Source organism: Sitophilus oryzae, unplaced genomic scaffold, assembly GCF_002938485.1.
Source record: "Sitophilus oryzae breed Bouriz unplaced genomic scaffold, Soryzae_2.0 scaffold_610_pilon_pilon, whole genome shotgun sequence".
Classification (NCBI taxonomy): Eukaryota; Metazoa; Arthropoda; class Insecta; order Coleoptera; family Curculionidae; genus Sitophilus; species Sitophilus oryzae.
In genome coordinates, this window is record NW_022147208.1 from 1,604,296 (window position 1) to 1,628,363 (window position 24,068).

At 33.4% G+C, this 24,068-nt stretch overlaps 2 protein-coding genes and 1 pseudogene across 2 annotated transcripts in view; 1 reads left to right on the plus strand and 2 right to left on the minus strand.

Moving 5' to 3' along the window:
* The window catches only part of LOC115887701 (thyroid receptor-interacting protein 11-like), a 75,734-nt gene that overhangs the window by 37,381 nt on the left and 14,285 nt on the right, over positions 1 to 24,068 (plus strand). The window contains exons 4-5 of the mRNA XM_030907171.1: positions 17,485 to 20,986; positions 22,782 to 22,985. Coding sequence (XP_030763031.1) covers positions 17,485 to 20,986; positions 22,782 to 22,985 — 3,706 coding nt within the window. The remainder of the gene's footprint in view (positions 1 to 17,484; positions 20,987 to 22,781; positions 22,986 to 24,068) is intronic.
* LOC115887703 lies at positions 8,519 to 9,346 on the minus strand (annotated as a pseudogene).
* LOC115887702 (guanylate kinase-like) overlaps positions 9,498 to 24,068 on the minus strand; it is a 34,905-nt gene continuing 20,334 nt past the window's right edge. The window contains exon 2 of the mRNA XM_030907172.1: positions 9,498 to 10,193. Within this exon, the coding sequence (XP_030763032.1) occupies positions 9,574 to 10,193 (620 nt within the window). The 3' untranslated portion in view covers positions 9,498 to 9,573. The remainder of the gene's footprint in view (positions 10,194 to 24,068) is intronic.

The following is a 24,068-nucleotide window of genomic DNA, read 5'->3' on the forward strand; positions in this document are numbered from 1 at the left end:
CTCCAAATTATTAATTCTCGGTTCTTTCAGTACTTTCGGGACTCGGTAATAATAATTAAAAACATATTTTTTGTTACGTGCGAAAAACTTTTGATACTTTCCAGTGGTCAAAATCAAACTAAACTCTAAATAAGTAGTGATACTCTCTCTTACTGTTCTTATTTCTGAAGTTATTTTGAAGTTTCTGTAATGTTTATTAGCAATTATTATTGAAGTTTAAATATGTCATTTTATTATTTAGTATAATATTGCTGAATGTATTAGTTATATTTTTTTGTGTTATGTTTTTATAGGCATTTGCATCTTTAATTGAAAATGTTAAGTTTTTTTTTCTAATTTAGTTAAGTTGGTTTCGAGGTTGGTTGATGTTGTTTCGTAATTTTTAAGCTACCTATGTGTTTTCTTTTTTTTCCACTTATGTTTATATGCTATATTTACTTTCTCATGACTTAATAATTTGATATTATTTTCATTTGAATCTCAATTTTTTATCGGGTTTACTTTTGAGAACCATCCCCTGCTGGCTAATTGACGAACTCCACAATCGTTGAACGAAAATATTCTAGTTAGGTTCTGGAAACTCTAATTAATACTACCAATTAAGGTTCAGATCTTCTTTGACATCACAGAACCGGGCCTCGGTAACCTTCTAAATAAGTAATGAAGCTATTTCTTATTGTTCTTGCTTCTTTTCTCTTTTGAAGTTCCTATAATATTTATTATGTTATGTTTTAATAGGTATTTGCATTTTTGATTCAATGTTTTAGGGTTTTTGTCTCAAATTCAGTTAAATCGGTTTAATTTAAGTTACCCATACTTTTTTCTGCAAATTAATTTTTTCTGTTCATGTTAATTTTTCATGACTGATTACTTAATAATTTGATATTATTTTCATTAAAAACCTTAATTTTTTATCCATTTTACTTTGAAAAACCATCCCTTGCTTTCTGATTCATGAACTGCACCACCACTGGACAAAAAACCCTAGCTTGGTATCGAGAAAAGTTTTGTCGAGACTCTAGAATCTCTTCTAGTTTCCGGCATCCCAACAATGAGGCTCAAATTTGGGACACCCTGTACACTGTAGTACATAAAAAATGTAATGTTAGTTTAAACATAAACCTACATAATGTACAAAACAAATACGAAATTTAAAAGCATCATTGCCTGAGACAAATCGCTGTCTTTGACGAACAACACGTTCCATTGACATTTCGAATGAGGCGAGTACGGTACTGCACAGACGCTGTTTGTTTCTTTCTCACGTCAAAATATTTAAAAATTTAATCATCCCAGCGAGATTAGCTTTATCTCTTTCGGAGTTTAATGTTTGCCGGTATCAGATGCTGCACCTTTCAGTCTACGTGGAGAGGTTTGCATCATGCTTTACCGTTATCAGTAACATTTTTTTTTAAATATCATTAAAAAATTAGTAAAGTCCCGTCTACACGTAACGTTTTACCTGTCAGGCAAAACAGATTAAAAACTTGCGTACACACTGATGGAAGTTTTACGTTTTACCTACGGTTTTAGTAATTATAGCATTGTCTTTGGTGAAGTTAAAAAGAAAAAACAGGGAATTTTAATACAAAATATAATTGTACTTATGGTTTAAATTTCAATTGTAACCACGCAAAGCTAATTGTGAAAATGGTATGGTAATTATCATTAAGCCGGCTATAAACTGTATAAAGCTGAAAAATCTAATTAAGTATTGTATTAAAAAAAATGATGGTCTGTGTTAATTCAAAACAAACAAGGGTGTGTGTCAAATAAAACACCACATACAAAAAATCTATGAAAAAGAACTATTTCTTACTTTCAAACTTCAAGAAACATTCCTGCATTTATTATTATATTTATCTATATAATTTATGTACAAATAAAAACAAATTAATATTACACATGAATAAATAAAACACAACATAAATAAAACAAAATATTTTATTAAAAATAACACCGAGTTTTATACCTTTCTTTTGACATTATGTTTCTGCAGTACCGAAATCTACTGTTTACTTATCGTGTGATGTTATTTTACAGCTACTACAGTTTTTAGCACCAAATACAAAATGGTATACAAACTTTAATGGTGGCTCATACAACTCTCTGGGTACACACTTACTTTTCACTCGATTTTTCCTTCACTTAACTTTAAAAAACACAAAACACACGTAATAACACAATCCAAAATGCAAAATATTTTTCCAGAACGCAGGTTATTTGACATAATTTGACACAAATTACAACTATAATTTGGCAAGAGTTTGACAAGTCTCAAAAATCTTAAGTTGAGTTCATACGCATCTGCGTCCGTGTGTCGTTCATCGTTCGATCACTCCAATATTATTCTGTCATTTTTGAAACAGACCAATAAAATTGGTTAAAAACAAGAGACGACGTCATGTCGGATTTATGTACAGGGTTAATGACATAGGTAGGTCATCTTCTCCCATGATGTCCAAGGCAAAGTTCTCCAGAGTAAACCGCCTCCCCAGTTCCTTCTCATATATCTCTCTTGCGTCGCGTCGTGCCATTTAGGACAGGCAAAAATCGTGTGTTCAGCATCATCTATTGCTTCACAGTACCTACAAATCTCCGTATTTGCTCTTTTCCTTTTATATAGAAATGCATTGAAGCAGCCGTGCCCTGAGAGGGCCTGAGTGAGGTAGTAGTCGACCTCCCCGTAGCGCCTATTCTGCCAGTTGCTAATGTTTGTGATGATCCGCGAAGCGAGCCAGCTTCCACTGCTTCGGAAAAGTTCCTATTCTCGCCAGTTCATTGTAAATATTTAAGACGTATTGAGCCTTCCTCTCGACAAGGTATTTTAAAATCTCTGGTGGAATGTTTCCGGGTCCTGGAGCTTTATTATTTTTGAGTTTTATACAGGCCAGATATATCCCCTCAATAGTGAAATCTACGAAATCAGGGGTTTCAACGACGTCAAAGCACACCTTATCGTGGACTGGAAAAAGGTACGAAACCACTTTGTCCGTCGTGCATGCAGGTAGTATAGGCTGTTGGGGACATCCACAAGTCCTTTTCATAACTATTTGATAGCCTTTACCCCAGGTGTCGGTATTAACTTCTTCGCAAATCTCTTTCCACGATGCTTGCTTTGCTTTTCTAATAGCATTTCTGAGCCTGTTCTTGGATGCTTTGTACTCCGTTTGTAGTTGCTGGTTTACCGCCGTTTAATTCCTCAGGTTATTTCACGTGAAGGCTCTCCTTTTTCTGGTACACTCCGTTCTAAGCTCAGCTATTTCTTGGGACCACCAATAAACGGGATTGTTACCAGGGCGATTCCTCTTTTTGGGCATTGATTTGTCACAAATGCCAGCTAGGCTGTCATGGAATGATTTTGCGTCTGGTGTAGGTCCTTCAATCGGAATTTTCTCAATTGCTTCCTGCAACTTCGTCATATCCCGTTTTCTTCCCATCTTTATCCCGTATCCCAGTTCCATCCGTTGGATGGAATATTCTTCTCCGACTTACGTTGTCTGTTCTCCTTTACTTCGAAAAGTATGTAGTTGTGGTCACTGAGTGATTCCTTCTCACTTACATGCCAGCCAGCAATTTTAACTCAGTCGATAGTTATATCGAGGATTGATGAACTCTGATTTCTCTGGAATGTTGAACCTATTCTAAGAGAAAAACTTCATATAAATGTATGTGATAAACATGTTAATTTCTGAGATACAGGGTGGTAAAATTTTATTATAGATATCTTTATGAAACTTGATACACGTCTTCAATGCATCAAAATACATTTTTTGATGAATTTACATTGAATATTTTTGAAAAAAAAACTTGAAGGAAGTTAAGAAATGAAACAATTTTTTTCTGTATAACAAAATAAGCGTTATTTTGATGCATAGAAGACGTATATCAAATATAACATCAGAGATATTTAAAAAAAAGATTAGAAAATTTGACCATCCTGTATTTGAATAGTTAAGATGTTTAGGACTCATATGAAGTTTTTTTTTCTTAGAATAGGCTCAATTATCGCCTCCTTAAATATTAGCATGTCATTAAGGAACACCCTGTATAAACCCATCCATAGTTTACTTAAAAAATATTAGAAACTTTTTTAGTGAAATAAATGGATTAGTAAAAAAAGCAGATGACTTAAGGCAGATGATCAATAAAGAAATGGATAAAATCAATAACAAAGTATATATGTATATCCAGTGACAGGTGTCTGTCATTTTAGTTTATCCACAGGTCGTATTTAAAAAAAAATTAACTCCAAAATGACTGTTTTTGCAACAATTTCGTTGTTATAAGATAAAAATAATTTTGGTTGATACGGTTCTGTATATAACAGAGCCGTTTTGTACCGTCAAATGAACCCCCTGACCCCTCATACCTTCTCCTATACCATCATACCGTAGTAGGGTCAATATTTGTTCTAGGGTTATACGGCATCGTAAACTGGATCTCTACGAAGTGTTATCGGGGCCCGGTTTGTACTTTTTGGACTTAAAAGTGACGGCCTTGTTGGTCTAATTTCCCTCTATAAATACTCGCATTATATATGGATCTGTTTAAACACATGTACAGGGTGTTCCAAAGATCAAAAGGTTGCCATTAGTATTACGAGAATTCGGCTACAAAAGTATTTTTCATTTTTTTTGCTTTTTATTTGGAGATTCCGATTATTTATTTTTTGTTATTTAGCCTTTTTAGAAGTGTATCTATACTTTTATTGATTTCCCATTTCTTTGTATAACCACTATGAAATTTTACATAAAAAGTCACTTTAATAAAGCCACACGTGCACGTATAATTTAACACGTGTACCCTTAACAGAATGTTAATAAAATTCGGAAGTTGAACTTTGAAAACCTTGACGTCTATCTACACTTAACGTTTTGCATGTCCTTCTTACCTGTGCAGTCAAATCGTATAAAGAAAAACCATAGAGTAAAAAACCTGTGTCTAGGGAACTGACGGGATCATTCAGTTTACAACAAATCTGTCGTTTTGCCTACACTGGAAAAGTATTTTTGTCTAGTTTCACAAAATAATACAGATGTTTAGAGATATTTAATGATTATTACCAAACCAATTTGTGACCAAACATATTTTTTTCTTTCTAACTTCACTAAACACAATGCTATAATTAATAAAACCGTAGTTATAACTTCCAGTGTACGCTAATCTTTAACACGTCTTACCTTACGATGCCATGATAAATTTTACTTATAATTTATACGCTTTTGTGAAATACATAAAAATATTTAAAAATTACTTATACAGGGTGGTCCGAACTGTATTTCGGAAACTTCGGCAGCATATTCTTCAGATAAAAATAAGTAAAAAAGTTCGTATAAATGTATGTCCTAAAATGCTTAGTTTCAGTGATATAGGGTGTAGAAGTTTGATTTTATTTCGATTTTTTCCAAATAATTTATGAAGTAGCGTCAATATTTGGATGAAAATTTGTGTCTGGAAGTTTTTTGACATGAGAAATTTGATTTTGATGTCAATATGACTCCTACTTGTAGAGGGCGCCACCTACATATTATGTTCTAACTGGTTTGAAGAATAATAACTTTTCGTCGGTACCTGTAAAACTACCTAAAAATCGCTACGTGTAATGGTTCTCGAGATATTTGAAATCGAAGTTATCAATACCTGTCATCAATGATATAAATTAAACATGTTGAGTGCATGTTGACTAAATAGTTGTAGACTAAAATCATAAATTTGAAATGTTTTGTGCCAAAAGTTCAACAGAAACTATCTTATCATCATTTTTTCACAGTAAAATTTATGTTTAATATAAAAAAAATAAAATTTTCCGAATTTATTATTTCAGTCAAATAACTATCTACTCAACGTTTTTATTTTTGGTCAATAATGACATGTATTGACTATTTCCGTTCTAAATATTTTCAGAACGGTTGCTTGTAGCGATTTTTACCAAGAGACATTTTTTACGTAGAAAGTCACGAGAATGTATATTTTTTCACTCAATAGTTTTATACAGGTATGAACGAAAAGTTATTACTATTTAAAAGAGTTAAAACACATGTAAGTGGCGCCCAAGCTTATTAAAAGGTAAGGTTGTCTCGTAACTCGATCCGCCATTATCGAAAACGTCATCTACTACGTCATAGGAATGATACCGCTCATAGATAAAGTGGTAAAAACTGCCCACAGTCCGACAATGCATTTCCGAATCGATATTCATTGTGTACTTTATTGTGTATAGTGCACGGCGTCAATAGTTTTCAGTTGTGTGTCTTCTTTATTGTATTGTCCATTTATCTCTCTTTGTAGGTTGCATTTTATATTCTATTCCTTTTATTCTATGATTTTATACGTTCTATCTACGTCAGAGAGATGCTATTCCACTTCGCTCCTATTGGTCCAAAAGTTACGAGACAACCTTACCTTTTAATAACCTTGGGTGGCGCCCCTGGAGTAATATTGACATCAAAATCAAATTTTTTATGTCAAAAAACTCCCAGATACCAATTTTAATCCAAATATTGACCGTTACTTCAGAAATTATTAGGAAAAAATCATAATAAAAATGAAACTTCTACACCCTGTATCTCCGAAACTAAGCTTATTAGGACATACATTTATATGAACTTTTTTACTTATTTTTATCTGTAGAATATGCTGCCGAAGTTTCCGGAATACAGTTCGGACCACCCTGTATAATTCAAAACCTCGTAATTAGTGGAATAAATTAGTGGTTTCAATTAGCGTAGAAATTTGTTCCTTTAATTTTAATGTCAGCATTCAGAACGTCAAAATTAGTGGTAGACATTTTCAATTAGTAGAAAAAGTTGTCAAAAACGTTTCCACTTTTCCCATTTTTTTGTTTTAACTTTTCCACTAATTATACTTCAAAATTTGAGAAAAGTCATTTTGGCCTTTGATTATCTTCCGTCAAGAGAAATTGTGGTTAGAAATCAAAAGTTGATTATTTTATAAGCTAAATATTAGGTTTTCTCTATGGATACACTGACTAACGCAAGCTGTTGCTAGAATATTCTATTAATTTTAATTGTGTTTTTTAAACATTGTGAATGATGTAAACCAAAAAGTATAAGGTGTAATTGAAACCACTAATTTATTCCACTAATTGCGAGGTTCTGAATGAAGCTTAGTTCTATAAAACATGAATTTAAAGACAGACACAAATGTCACTGCGGGACAAAATCCTGTCGTTGGATAGACTATGCCATATTAAAACTGGTACAAATCTAACGAAAAATCGAATACCTTTTATTTTATGTATATTATCTACTAAAAATGTGACTATTTTTAACCCGTAATCACTAATGAATATTCAACATACCTTGACATGATGATAAAAAAACATAGAACAATAGAAAATATCGCTGTGCTAAATTTATAAGGAATACATTGCTGTGCAGTATTTCATCTATTTTTGTCTTATAGTAAACTTTTACTACTACCATACAGTCCACAGAATACTAAAAGTCTGGAATCTATGTGATGCATAATGCAAATATAGATATCTTTAATAATAAAGATTTATTGAATTTTCCAAAATTGTTAAAAATATAAACATAACAAATACAGTCATATATAAACCATAATTACAATTAATTAAAGCTAATAAACAATGCAACAATCAACCCATAATAACTCAAAAATATGCGAAGCACACTAACCCCATCGAACATATTAACAAATTTAGAATTCTTTAAAAAAAAATATCATACAAATACACAGAACTTTTCTTTATTACTTGACGGTAAAAAAATAATACTCTTAAATGTCAAACCATGATATCCAGTTAATTTTTAGTCTTTTGCCTCAGTGGAAATCTTACTGACTAGTACATGGTCCTCAACAAAATCCTTCAACTCCCTGTATGCTTTCTCGAAATCGTCATTCACAAAATGGTTTTATCAAAATTTCCTGGACCCAAACCGGACAAAATTTATTCCCTTGCAATATTCAGTCGTCTTTCCAGGTTCTCTGCTCTTTCAGTCTTCCTCTTGATCAACCTCCTTCTCAATTCGCTCATTGAAGGTGGTTGAATGAACACGCACCAAGGATTTAGCCGAGTTTGCTTCACTTGCTTCACCCCCTGCATCTCTATGTCCAGAATTGGAAGCTTGCCTTGTTTCACTATGTCTTCTAATGCTTTGAAGCTGGTGCCCTATATGTTCTCGCCAAAAACAGCATGTTCGACGAATTCACCATTTTCTATGGCTTGTTTCATGGTGTTTTCGTCTGTTAAATAGTAGTGGTGACCATGGATTTCACCCTGTCTGGGGTTGCAAGTAGTGTGACTGATGATAAAGCCAAAATGGTCGGGGAAGTCATCCATGAGGCGTTTAACCAGGGTGCTTTTGCCACTACCAGAAGGTCCACAGAATAATAGAGGCCTGTAATTTGTATGGTTTATGATGGAAAAATATACATCATTAATAATATATTATTTATATTTATTGACTTTTCCAAAATTGTTAAAAATGTAAACGTAACAAATACAGTCATATAAAACCCATAATTACTATTAAATAAAACTAATAAATAATGCAATAATCAAACCGTAATAACTCAAAAACATATATTTAACAAATTTAGAAATCTTTAAAAAACATCATACAAATATACAGAACTTCTTTATTACTTGATGGTAAAAAAATAATACTCTTAAATATCAAACCATGATATCCAGTCAATTTTTAGTCTTTTGCTTCAGTGGTAATCTTACTGACTAGAACATTATCCTCAACAAAATCCTTCAACTCCCTGTATGCTTTCTCGAAATCGTCATTCACAATGATTTTATCAAAATTTCTTCCGTTGCAACATTCAGTCGTCTTTCTAGACTCTCCTCTGTTTCAGTCTTCCTCTTGATCAATCTCTTTCTCAATTCGCTCATTGAAGGTGGTTGAATGAACACGCACCATGGATCTAGCCGAGTTTGCTTCACTTGCTTCACCCCCTGCATTTCTATGTCCAGAATTGGAAGTTTGCCTTGTTTCACTATGTCGTCTACTGCTTTGAAGCTGCGAATCCAAAAACGGCATGCTCGACGAATTCACCATTTTCTATGGCTTGCTTCATGGTGTTTTCGTCTGTGAAGTAGTAGTGTTGGCCATGGACTTCACCCTGTCTGGGGTTGCGAGTAGTGTGACTGATGATAAAGCCAAAATGGTCGGGGAAAAACTAACCCCATGAGATATTTAATCAGGGTACTTTTGCCACTACTAGAGGGTACACAGAATAATAAAGGCCTGAAATTTGTATGGTTCATGATGGAAAAATAGATATCATTAATAATATATTATTTATATTTATTGAATTTTCCAAAATTGTTAAAAATATAAACGTAACAAATACAGTCATACAAAAACCATAATTACTATTAATTAAAGCTAATAGTTAATGCAACAATCAAACCATAATAACTCAAAAATATTTGAAGCACACTAACCCCAACGAACATGTTTAACAAATTTAGGAATCTTTAAAAAACATCATACAAATATACAGAACATCTTTATTAGTTGATGGTAAAAAAATAATACTCTTAAATGTCAAACCATGATATCCAGTCAGTTTTTAGTGTTTTGCTTCAGTGGTAATCTTACTGACTAGTACATTATCTTCAACAAAATCCTTCAACTCCCTGTAAGCTTTCTCGAAATCGTCATTCACAATAATTTTATCAAAATTTCCTGCACCCAGACCGTACATTATTTCTTCCCTTGCAATATTCAGTCGTCTTTCTAGACTTTCCTCTGTTTCAGTCTTCCTCTTGATCAACCTCTTTCTCAATTCGCTCATTGAAGGTGGTTGAATGAACACGCACCAAGGATTTAGCCGAGTTTGCTTCACTTGCTTCACCCCCTGCATCTCTATGTCCAGAATTGGAAGCTTGCCTTGTTTCACTATGTCTTCTAATGCTTTGAAGCTGGTGCCGTATATGTTCTCTCCAAAAACAGCATGCTCGACGAATTCGCCATTTTCTATGGCTTGTTTCATGGTGTTTTCGTCTGTGAAGTAGTAGTGTTGGCCATGGATTTCACCCTGTCTGGGGTTCCGAGTAGTGTGACTGATGATAAAGCCAAAATGGTCGGGGAAGTCATCCATGAGGCGTTTAACCAGGGTACTTTTGCCACTACCAGAAGGTCCACAGAATAATAGAGGCCTGGAATTTTTGTTGTGCATGGTGGAGAGACCTGTAAAAAAGAATTTTACCATGAAAACATTGTTTTTGTTTTTTTATTTAGTTTAGTGACATTTTGTGTCAAAAAAAATTCAAAATATAATCGAACATAATATATATGAAAATTGAATTATTATAAATTCAATTGTAAATTTAAAAAAAATGCCGAATATCACCTGGCGATATGTATGAACGTAAAACAGCTCACTTGATTGTTTAAGCTGGTACAAAACGATAAACAATTAATAATCGTTACATTAAATCAACAATAAGCCGTTAAAAAGTGGATTCTATGCAAAATGTTCTTTGATATATCGACATTTTACAAACGCATTCATTTATTTTATGTCGGAAATGATTATGGTTATCAAATGGTAGAATAGACTGCGGATTTTAATTAAAAATTTGTTGCGACAGGAAAGATGATAGCGGCAGTGTTGCTACTACCCCATTCGGGTAGATCTACCTCTTTGTAAAGCGATTTAACCCCGCTATCTCGTGATAATCTACCCCGATGAAAAATAAGCTTGTGGCAACACTGGGTAACGATCTGTGCAATACGCGGCTAAGAAAATCACTATAATAAACTTGATACTGTACCAATCTTGATTTGATGCATATTTTCATCGATAGGTTTGTAGCTTCTGAATAACGGTCTAGGTAAAGCATCTAGCTCATTTGCCAGCTCAGAATTAGAATTTAGAGTTAGTAAATCGCATTACCATTGGGGGACACTGGCATATTTATTTCAAACCAACAATCAACGAGAATATTCGTATAATTTAATAAAATTACTGTAAATCACTATAAATAATGAATTATTTGTAATTGAGCTGTAATTTCTGTATTATTAATCCGGTAAATGATGGAGATAAACAATTGTGATTGATTAAAATTTTATTTTAAGATGAAACTTTTGTTGACAACATTCTGAGAATTCGAATAATGAATTGAATAATGACAAGACAAGTGACATCTGTCTAAAAACGACAGCGATTTAGAATGATAATTTTGATTATGCAAAAGAAATATGCTATGAGTTTACTGGTGGCCTAACGATTAACATTACTTCAAAAATAAATTCCCAACATGAATAATGAACAAAACATTTAAACAAAAACAGACCATAGAGCACACAAAACAAATTGTTGGTTAGTAGCAGTTAGTAGTAGTCAGATATATAGATGTTTTGTTAGATTTTGGTTTAATGGCCACAGCTATCCTATCGGGTAATAGAATTGTGGTTTTTTAATAATTAAAAAAACATTATCTATACTAATATATAAAATCCTTAATTGACTGACTCACTGATTAATCACGATCCTGCTCAAACCACTCAACGTAAGAAGCTCAATTTTGGCATACAAGTTGATTCTAGGGTGTAGATGTTTGATAAGAAGGGATTTTTCGAAATTCCAGTTCCAAGGGGGCGAAACCACCCCTCAAATATTACAATATTTTTTATTTAAAAAACGGTCAAGTTTCCGTAAAAACGCTTAAACACGTATATTTTATTTTATTTTTTTACATATTTTAAGATTTTTTAAAAATGTATACAGGGTGTTTCGAAAAATCTGGTCAGTGATTAATCACGATCCTGCTTAAAGCGCTCGACGTAAAAAGCTGATTTTTGGAAAACGGATTGACTTTAGGATGTAGAGGTTCGATAAGAAGGGATTTTTCGAAACTCGAATTCTAAGGGGGTGAAACCACCCCTCAAATATTACAATATTTTTTATTTAAAAACCGGTGAGTTTTTCGGAAACACTCTTAAACACGTATATTTTATTTTGTTGTTTTACATATTTTAAGATTTTTTAAAAAATTTATTTGGGGTGTTCCATAAAATATGACCATTAAGTAATCACGATTCTGCTTAAACTGCTTGACGTTTAAAGCTGATTTTTGGCAAACGGATTGACTGTGGGGTGTAGAGGTTCGATAAGGATGGGTTTCTCGAATCTCAAATTCCAAGAGGGTGAAAAGCCCCTCAAATATTACATTATTTGTTGTTTAAAAAACGGTTATTCTTTCGGGAAAACACTTGGAAACGCATAATTTATTTTGTCCTTTTACATGTTTTGAAATTTTTTAAAAAACGATACAGGGTGTTCCAAAAAGTTGGGTAATTGATTAACCACGATTCTGTTTAAACTGCTGGACGTAAAAAGCTTATTTTTGGCAAACGGATTTTTCGAAAGTCAAATTCCAACGAGAGAAACTACCCCTCAAATATTACCAAGTTATATAATAATATCGCCATATTGTTTTTTCTCATGCTGACATAAATGTGAGAAAATTTTATCCAGTTTGTATGTTAATGGAAATTCTTGCTTTGCTTTATCATCACCATTACAAATGATTAATTCGACCCAAACGAAGTCGCGGGTACACGCTAGTAAAATTATAAAGCTAGAATAGTATACGGTTTTATATTAAATCTAATGTTTTTGAAGTTTATAAAAAGCATTCACAAAAAATATATATCCTTCAAATCCTTCAATTTAATAGCTGTTTTCTAGTTTCACTTCAAATATGCGCACATAGTGCACACACAATTTTTTAAAATGAATATTATTTCATTTTAACGAAATATTCTTTTAGCTACACTACGTATAACAATAGGTTTAGTGTGCGGACTAAATGTGGCAGGGTTAGCCCTCACCTCCGCGACCATTGTTACACAAACGAAGGCGAAATACAAATATTTAACGTTTTATTAACGCGGGCCGCGTTGCCACGTTTCCGGCCGCCCGCATAACCGTCAATGCCCCCCGTTTCAGTTTTCAGCTTTTTCCAACAAATTTGTGTTAACCGTAGCTCGAACAATAACCCTAACGCCCATAAACACACACTGGGTGTTATAATATTTAGAGAGGGTCATTACCTGGACACTGAATGGAGGCTCAGGAAAGAGTCTAATAGTGTTATTTTATTTTTTTGACAGTTTTGTTTGATGTTTTACTCGACACATTTGACTTTGGCTTTTCTGAGCATCTGACTTTGGCTCTTTCTCGTTTATTTTGAAATTGGTTTTATATATAAGCCGTAAAAAACTCATCGCAACTTTATTAGAATATTTTGATTTCGGGAAAGCAGTTGTAATGACCCTTTATGTCCCTTAAGTGCTGTTAAGGTTACAGTTTATTTGGTATAAACTGACCAAACTACGTATGTTGCCTTTTAAGTTATTACAAAATGTGAAACAGAGACGAACAAGTTCGAAACAAAGTGTTTTATTGCTTTTCAAAATATTCGCCCTAGATCTATACATTTTTGCATACGCTCAAACCAGTTCTGGAAACATTTTTTCCACTCTGAAGCTGATATCGTAGAAACATGGTTTTGAAAGTCTTCAACAGCTTCTTGAGGTGATGAAAATCGCTGTCCGCGCATCTTTTGTTTGAAGTGGGGAACAAGAAAAAGTCAATAGGCGATAAATCAGGTGAATACGGGCAAGGAGACATTAATTCGATGATTTTCTCCTTCAAATATTCAGTTGTTTGACGTGCTTTATCGGAGCTGGCATTGTCGTGATGACGAATGATGCGACGTGTTTTGTTCTTTTTCCTTATTTCATCGAAGACCGTCGGCAAACAAATTGTTGAATACCATTCGGCATTAACAGTTCTTCGATCGTCTCATAGACGATCGAATGGTTGCAACGTGTCCAGTACAACCGAAGAAACTAGCGATTGTAAAAACTTAAAAGGCAACCTGCGTATTCGTAAAAAATGATTTTTTCAAATATAATAATGAGCCACCCTCGTTCCATTTGAAAAAAATTAAGTTATGATTAAAAATACGATTTAGGCATCTTTGAACCGATCAGAAAAAGTCAGGAAAAACATTAGACGATCAAATCTATGTTTCCAGTAGGGTTTCACGAGATTCTCGAAACTCAAGATTTCTCGTCTCGTCTCGTCTCGATTTCGAGACGAGATCGAGACGAGACTGAGAATTTTTTTTCGAGACGAGATCGAGAAAATGTCTTCGAGATTTTTCGAGATCAAGAAATTTTTTCGAGATTTCTCGATCTCGAAAAACTTTAGATTGCTGCAATAACTCAACAGCACATAAAAGGCTAGAAAAATGGAAATAAAAACTATGTTGGGAAATATTTTCTCGTACAATGCTAATTTACATTACTTTATTTACAATTATTACAAATAATCAAAAGATAACTTCCCCAAAACTGTTCGATCAGTCGGTCTTTTCAGAATAAAGAAATGCCGTAAATATAATATATTCTTGTTCTTATGGCACCATTTTTGTATAAATTTCACTATTAACTCCTATTGAGTTAAAGGAATTTAAGTAATGTCGAAGAAAAAAAGTTTTTCAATAAAAGACTGTTTCGAGTAAACAAAAATCAGTTTGTTGCACAACGAAGTAAACATTTTTAACTTTCGTAGGTAGCTAGGTAAATTTTAAACCCATATGGATAAAATACTAAATTAAAAAATAAAGGAATCGTTTTGATTTTCGCTTTTTAAAACAATATATTTTTACTTTTGGGATTTTGGGCCAAAGTCTGCGTTTTTTTTTTGTTACACATGGCTTTTAGTTCATACCATACCTATTATAATAGCTCTGTATGCTATAACGTAATTTTTTCACAGAAAAAATTTACCCTACCTTTTGGTGCAGACTTTATAACATGATATTTTTAGCCGACCATACCAATAGGTATGGTAGGCTATTAAGATTGGCAATTTTTTTTTTTAATTTCACTCAAAATGAGTTATTTGGGTCATAAATGACCAAAATACAAAATATTTTCATGGTGTCTGTCTGCCTGTCCGTCTGTAACACGATAACTCAAAAACCGCTTAACCAATTTTAACCAAATTTGGCACAAAATCACTGTGGCACCCGAATCTGGCCATTAGTTTTTGGTGGGGGTGGGGGTTGGTAAGAGGGTATGGGTTAAAAGGGGGTTAAAATTTTAAAAAACCCGTAACTCCAAAATTAGAGTAGCTAGCGAAACGCGGTTTTCAATTTAAGATTAGGAATAATATTTGCAACAAAATTTGTAATAACATCAAAATCAGTCAAAGTCGCAGTTTTTGAGATAAAACAAATTGAAAAAATTCCTTTACTTTGAAACTAAAAGAACTGCGTACCAACTTTTTATTAACATATTTTAGTATGGGCGGCTATACGTGCCTCCCGGCGCCAATTTTTTAATAATAATAAATCAGGTATTTATTTTCGAGACTCTCGAAATTTCGAGAATCTCGAATTGAGATCGAGAAATTGACTTCGAGAAAAACATCGAGATGAGAGTTTGTTAATATCTCGTCTCGATGAAACCCTAGTTTCCAGTAGTTTTGTTTTAACACAGCCATGACACTCTATACAAAAATTCAAAATACTATTTTTTTAAGCGAAAATGTCAAAAGAATGCCATTTTCTACCAAATGCCATTTCAGAATGCCATTTTCTACCAAATAAAGTAAAAAAATACTGAGGGTACTAAATAGAAATATAAAGTTGTAGTAATTTCCGATGAAACAAGAAGTGATCGAAACTAATTGAATATGTTTATACCAAATATCGTTTTTTTATCAGAAAAAATAAAAAGTTACAGGGGTGAGCCGCTTTTGAAAAACATCCGGTATATTGTTTTTGACATAAAACATCCGAAGTTCTAAGGTGCACGAAAACTAGGCATTAATATTATTTTCTGTTATTTTTTACATGTCGTCTGCCAAAATCTTTCCTGATTCGTTGGGCAGACTTTGTTATCAGATTTTTAATAATTTGGTATTGTTAATACCAAAAATACATTAAGCAAATTTTACAGAATTAATGTAAACCTTGACCTAAGTATTTTTTATTAGAGTTTCATATAATACATTGAAAAGTAACTGATTGAAACGTGTACGTATTAAATTTCATATCGAGCCAAGTTGGCTGGTTAAACAACGACCGTTGGAAGACCAAACCGCGATAAGAAGTCTTGCTATCGCTGGGTCGCTTCGTACATTACCATTTTAATCAGCTCCAGTTCCTACCTAGGGAACACAAATACACATACATATTCACTTCACACTTTGTAACAGTTTATTCAACCTTCATTTTTAATAGTTACAGCATTTTTGTATTTTCATATTAAATAACTAACATATTTTCGCTTTTTCTTTGATAGAATGAAGAAAGTATGTGAAGGGTTTAATCGCCGCGACCTTACAAATCTATTGTGTCCATCTTTCTTGTTTATATAGTGTTTTTATATTTGGGTTTTCTTTTTTTTTAGTCATCTGTACTTGGTATCTGATAGATTGTATCATTCACCTTTCAGTGCTTTGTATTTCTGTTGATTTTTTTTTGTGTTGGATTTTTATATTTTATGTAAATTATAAATATACTAGCGTGTACCCGCGACTTCGTTCGCGTCGAGTTAATTATTTGTAATGATAAAGCAAAGCAAGAATTTCCATTAACATACAAACTGGATAAAATTTTGTCACATTTATGTCAGCATGAGAAAAAACAATATGGCGATATTATTATATAACTTGGTAATGTTTGAGGGGTAGTTTCATCTCGTTGGAATTTGACTTTCGAAAAATCCGTTTGCCAAAAATAAGCTTTTTATGTCAAGCAGTTTAAGCAGAATCGTGGTTAATCAATAACCCAACTAACCCAACTTTTTGGAACACTCTGTATGATTTTTAAAAAAAAAACAATAAATTATGCGCGTCCAAGCTTTTTCCCAAAAGACTAACCGTTTTTTAAATAACAAATATTGTAATATTTGAGGGGCGTTTTCACCCTCTTGGAATTTGAGATTCGAGAAACCCCTCCTTATCGAACCTCTACACCCCACAGTCAATCCGTTTGCCAAAAATCAGCTTTAAACGTCAAGCAGTTTAAGCAGAATCCTGATTACTCAATGGTCACATTTTATGAAACACCTTGTACAAATTTTTAAAAAATCTTAAAATATGTGAAACAACAAAATAAAATATACGTGTTTAAGAGTTTTTCCGAAAAACTCACCGGTTTTTAAATAAAAAAATATTCTAATATTTGTGGGGTAGTTTCACCCCCTTACAATTTCGAAAAATCCCTTCTTATCGAACCTCTACACTCTAAAGTCAATCCGTTTTCCAAAAATCAGCTTTTTACGTCAAGCGCTCTAAGCAGGATCGTGATTAATCAATGACCAGATTTTTCAAAACACCCTATATACATTTTTAAAAAATTATAAAATATGTAAAAAAACAAAATCGGAAACTTGGCCGTTTTTTAAATAATTATTTATTTTATTAATTATTTTATTTTTTTATTTCCAGGTAAACGGTTCACACAATGACGAATCAAACTGGGAATGGGTCCCGCCAGAAGAAACGACACCCAAAGAAACTGTTTCCGACCTGAAACGCCTCATCAGAGATTTAGAAAACGAAAAAGACGATCTCAGTACGCAATTGGAACAACTAGATGCAGAAAACCAACAAAACATAGCTGAACTAGTCAGTATCAGAGAAAAATTGCAAGAAGAAAATCTTAGTTTGAAGGAAAAATGCGACAAATTGAAACATCAACTCAAAACCACTATTACCAGCGAGAAAAAGCTACAGAAACAACTTCAAGACCTCCAGTCTGTTTCAAAAGATCATACAAACCAAGTGCCATCTCTTAACGATAAGAAAAAAAGCGAATTACTAGTAGAACTAGAAGAAAAGACTAAAGAACTGAGCGTCTTGAAAAGTACACATGACACTCTTGAAAAAACACTTGAGGAATTCAAAACTAACCTCAAAGACTATCAATCCAAGTTGGCGTTGAGTGAAGCTGAGAATAAAGTAATTTACGCAGAATTACAACAAGCCAAAGAGCAAGTAAGACTGTGCGAGCTTAAAAGTCAAGAGGACACAGAGAACTGTCAAAAACTCGCATTTATTTTGGAAAGCTACGAAAAGCAAGTGACAGCTCTTAAGGAAGAACTAGACGATGTTAAAAACCAGAGCAAAAATAATGTAAACCGTGAAAAAGATGTCACAGAATTAGAGAATAATCTTTCAAAAGCTATTGAGGAACTTGATCAAGCTCGTAAAGAGCTGGAACTAACCAAACAGGAACATCAAGAAGCTAGAAACCAAGTAGATGGGTTGCGCGAAAGATTACAATCTGTAAATGAAGAGAATAAAGTATTACAATGTAAAAATGACGAACTAATTACTTCTAAAAACGAGAAAAATAGCCAAGTTCATGAAGAAGACATCAAAGAATTTGAAATTAACCTTAAAAAGGCGCTCGAAGATCTTAGTCGAACTCAAAATGAATTAGAACTAACGAAACAAGAACACCAAACAGCCAGAACTCAAGTAGATGAGTTACTTGAAAGATTACAAGCTCTAAGTGAAGAAAACAAATCATTACAATGGAAACAGGTAGAACTTGATGCTGTTACAAACCAAAACAAAAATAACCAAGAACTTCATGAAAACAACACCAAAGAATTAGAAGGTAACCTTAAAAAAGCACTAGAGGATCTTGATAGAACCCAAAAGGAACTGGAACTAACCAAACGAGAGCATCAGAAAGCTAGGATTCAATTAAATCAAAGTTTACAGGCCCTGAGCGAAGAGAACAAGACACTTCACTGCAAGAAGGACGATATGCATCGGTCCTATATCAATATCATCACGGACAACGTCAAACGCTTCATGGATTCCGGAGTTGTCAGCCCTGACCCTTCGGAAGACCCTCAAATTCTGGAATTTAGCAAACAGGTCGAAAGCATATTCAAAATCTTGCTGGAATTCAAAGAAAAGTGCCAGCAGCTCGAAAGGCAAGTCCTGGAATCGTCCCAGGAAAAATCGGAAATACTGAACGAAAAAAATACTGAAATAGAAAAACTTATGCAGAATTCCGAAGTGCTTAGTCAAGAAATCATTGAGAAAAGTAACACAATTAAAGAGCTTGAGATTGAAATCACGAATTTGGTGGTTAGTGATGATGAATTGATACAAGAATTCGAAGCGAAAAACCAGTCAAGGATGGGCCTAGAAACTATACCAGAATCGAATGAGGATAATATGGTTCTTCTTGAAACCGCTCTGGAGAATGCCAACGAAAAAATCAAAGAACTGGAGAAGAAAGTCGAACATGAGACTAAATCAGTTGAAGAACAAGAATCGTTTGAGTCCGACCCTGAAGTAAACGACTACAAAGCTTTACTAAACAATTTCGATAGTCTTAAAATAGATTATGACCTGATTTCGAAAGAACTAACTAACACCAAATCCAGACTCGATGAAGTCGAAGACGAAAACGAGAATATAAAGTCTCAACTGGACAGAAATAAATCTGATTTCGAAAATGTAGATTACCAACTCTCAGAAGCTAACTTCACCATAGACAACCTACGCGAAGAGATTGAGACCATCGAACTAAAAATGAACACCCTAGCTAAAGAGTATGCCCAAACGAAGATACAGGCTATGAACAGTGTAGATTTAAAAACAGAGCTAAACGAAGTCAGGGAGAAGTATCTCAGCGAGGAGAATACAAGACGAAACTTGGAAAATCAAGTAAAGAACTTGACAGAGAAATTACAGAACTCCAAAATGGTAGAGACCTCATTTAAGTTGCAATGTGATACTTTGAGCAAAGAAAACTTAGCTCTGACTGAAGCCAGAAATAATTTAGAAAGTTCTTTGGCAAATATTAAGACGACTTTGGCGGATTATGAGAAAAGCTATACAGAGCTCCTTCAAAAATACGATGAAATTCTTATTAAATGTGAGGGATTGAGTACCCAGCTTCACGAAAAGGACAGTGAAATTTTGAAGCTCAATAACGCTTTGTTGGAGATAAAAGATCAAAAAGAAAATGAGGCAGAAACAGGGGATTTAGCTAGGAAGCTTGAAGAACGGCTCAGGAATAAAGAACAAGAAATAATACAGCTTCGAGATCAGTTTAAGGAATTTATATCAAAACAGGAAGAGGTAGATAAGCAATTGAAGAATGACAGTGATAAAAATGAAGGTTTAGTAGCGAGGTATCAGGAAGAAATTCGGAATTTGAGGGAGGAATTGAGAAAATTACTTGAATCCGGTGATAAAAATGAAGTTTTTAATCAACAAATAGTCGGTCTTCAAGCAGCCTTAGACGAAAGCAAGAAAACTGTACAAGCTTTACAACTTCAAATTCAAGACCTAAATAATTCACGTAACGAATTAATAAATATGGTAACAGTTAAACACCAGGAAAGCCTTACTTACCATAACGAAATTCAGCGACTATCCGAAGTATTGAAAGGTGAAACTGAAAAATCTTTGAGAATGGAAGCCCAGCTAGTTCAAGCGAGTAGTTCTAGCGAGGCCATAGCAAAGAAAGACGAAGAAATCGACAAACTAAACGATGAAATCAACTTCCTGAAAGAAAAATGCGACATCTTGACCAAAAACCTTCTCGAAGAACAATCCTCGAAGTCCGGACCCAGTGATAAAGAAGTATCTCTTTTTAAACAACTGGAAAGGCTTCAGTCTCATCTGATGGAAGTCGAGGAACATTACACCCAAGAACTACTGCAAGTTGAGCAGAAAAACTCTGATCTACAGGCTAAACTTGCTGATTTAGAACAGAGGGAGAAGAATTCGAGCAACTTGTATACTTCGGTGAGTATCAGGGCCAATCAGCAGGCTGAAGTGTTGCAGAAACAGTTGCAAATGGTAACCAATCAGAGAGATGAGTTGAGGAAGAAGATATCGGATGCTGAAGATGCCAATAGTAAACAGGCGGTGGCTTTGACCAATTTGCAGTTCGTGTTAGAGCAGTTCCAGAAAGGTAAATAAACATATCGGGTGGCCCAGAAAAAAACCCTATAATATTAGGTTTTTGGTTTGTGAATTTGATTTTATTTTTTTACATAATATGGGGGCAATAGTAGCGCAGATATTGAAAATATTTTTACCAACGTACAGGGTAATCTAAACATATTTTCAAACCAAAGTTGTATACAGAGTGGTCCCGAACTGTATTCTGTAAACTTCGGCAGCATATTCTGCAGATAAAAATAAGTAAAATAGTTCTTATAAAAGTATGTCCTAAAATGCTTAGTTTGGGAGATACAGGGTGTAGAAGTTTCACTTTTATTTCGATTTTTTCCAAATAATTTCTGAAGTAGCCTTGGATAGATGAAAATTGGTGTCTGGGAGTTTTTTGACATGAGACATTTGATTTTGATGGCAATATGACTCCTATTTGTAGGGGGCACCACCTACATGTCTTTTAACTGTTTAGAAGAGTAATAACTTTTCGTCCTTACCTGTATAAAAGTACTGAGTGAAAAAATATACATTTCCGTGACTTTTTACGTAAAAAATGTCTCTTGGTAAAAATCGCTACGAGCAACCGTTCTCAAGATATTTAGAATGGAAATAATCAATACATGTCATTATTGACAAAAAATAAACACGTTGAGTAGATAGTTATTTGACTGAAATAATAAATTAGTGATTTTTTTTTTAATTTTAATCATAAATTTTTCTGCGAAGAAATGATGATAAAACAGTTTCTGTTGTACTTTTGGCACAAAAACATTTCAAATTTATGATTTCAGTCTAATAACTATTTACTCAACATGTTTAATTTATGTCATTGATGACAGGTATTGATAATTTCGATTCCAAATATCTCGAGAACCATTACTCGGCAGCGATTTTTTCCAAGAGACCTGTTTTACATAAAAATGTCGTAAATGTATATTTTTTTACTCAGTAATTTTATACAGGTACGGACTAAAAGTTACTATTCTTCAAACCAGTTAAAAAATATGTGGGTGGCACCCTCTACAAGTAGGAGTCATATTGACATCAAAATCCAAATTTCTCATGTCAAAGAACTCCCAGACGCCGATTTTCATCCAAATATTTACATCACTTCATAAGTTATTTGGAAAAAAATCGAAATATAAATGAAACTTTTACACCCTGTATGTCCGAAACTAAGCATTTTAGGACATACATTTATACGAACTTTTTTACTTATTTTTATCTGCTGAATATACTGCCGAAGTTTCCGGAATACAGTTCGGACCACACTGTATATTTTTTGAGTTGGCATTCCAAAAACACAGCTTATTTATTTAAAGCCCCCTTAGAATTCTAAATTCGAAACATATAATAAAAAAGAGTTTTAAATTTTTTAGCAGGTAAGTACTGCAATAATAGTGTCTTCTTCAAAATTCGGTCTACCAAAATTTCGCAATCTCGTTTGACATATACAGGGCGAGTCAAAACTGACTGTTTTATTTTTCTCCACTAAATGGAACACCCTGTATTTTGTGTCATAACCGAACAAGGTTTTGTTTTATTAACCTGACTTCGAAAAATGTCAAACCTGTCTACTACAGTGTGGCTATCTATCACATAATATCGAATATTACCATTGCCCCCATATTATGTAAAAAAAAATAAAAATCATGTAATACAAAGTATTTTAGTGTACGAAATTGATATTGACATCGTCTCTGACCTACCATATGCTAATACCACCTTTCATATATGTTAATTAAAAAAATATTTATACCTAGTCAGAATATAATTAGTATACATTTTTTTGATTATGTTTTTAAAAATAGATCGAGAAAAGGATGTGATCAAAGAGACTGAGAGAATAAGAAGGCAGATAAACACAGAAAAACAAGTACAGGAAGAATTGAAAAAGGAAATCGAAAATCTGAAGAGACAACTTGACGAAAGCAGACAAGGGCTTCAGGCTGCGTCTAGGTTATCGGACCAATTGGAAATGGTGAAAAAACAAAACTCTGGGCTAAAAGATGAAGGTATGGTATAATATAGAGATAGATTAAGGTACTAGAAAACCTCGATTTTACAAACAGTAGAAAATCTGTTACAAAAATTCCGATATAAAAATTTTGATTTTCTTTACAATTATTTTTTTTTATAAAAAAAAATATTTGTAGTTGTGCTGGAAGTATTTGAAAATTAGGAAGAAACCAAAATTGTTTTTAAATCTATTTTTTGACATAATATCTGAGATCTTATAAGCTTCGTGGATAAAAAGCTATGCTAAGAACATGAGAAGAACCATTAACAATTTTTGATCAAGATATATCTGATATACCGGGTGTTGCATCGTCGGACGGGACATAGGAAATCCCATGTAAATTTTAATGGGGTCAATTATTGGCTTCCCTAATTATTTTAGAGAATAATTCTATTTAGGTTTATTGAAGAGCACTAAAACCCACATTCAAAAGAATAACTTTAGATATTTTTGATTAGCTCGCTTACGAGTTATCGCCGATTTCTTTTTAAATTTTTCTCTTTTCTTATGGCCCTGTATTTACTTATGAGCACCAGTCAAGGTAAAAGATAACTGTCAAATGAAGTTGTCATTTCAGAAATTTACCTATTTAGTGCTTTATTATTATTGAAAACTCATTCCTACATCGGAAATCTTAAAGATGTATTTATAAATACAAATTCATATGAATTAAAGTAAAATAAAATAATCAATTACAAGGTTAATTATAATATTATTACAATATTCAATAACTTAATAATTTAGGTAGGTACCTCCATCGACTGCTAGACAATAATAACCCAGGCGATCATAAAATTCTCTTCTTACATTCACTAGTTGGTAAACTGAAATTCTATTGCATTCGGCAGAAATAGCATTTTTTAACTCGTAGATTTGGCTATTTTTTATCCTTATATATCCTGTTTTTTAAATGGCCCCAGAGAAAGAAATCATTTGGCGAAATATCAGGAGACATTGCTGGCCAATAACGTTTCCGTTAAAACTCTTGTCTAAATAATCCCGAACAGCCAGGGTACTATGTGCCGGGCAGCCATCCATTTGGTACCAAACTGATTTTTCCTAGCGGCATCATGTAAAG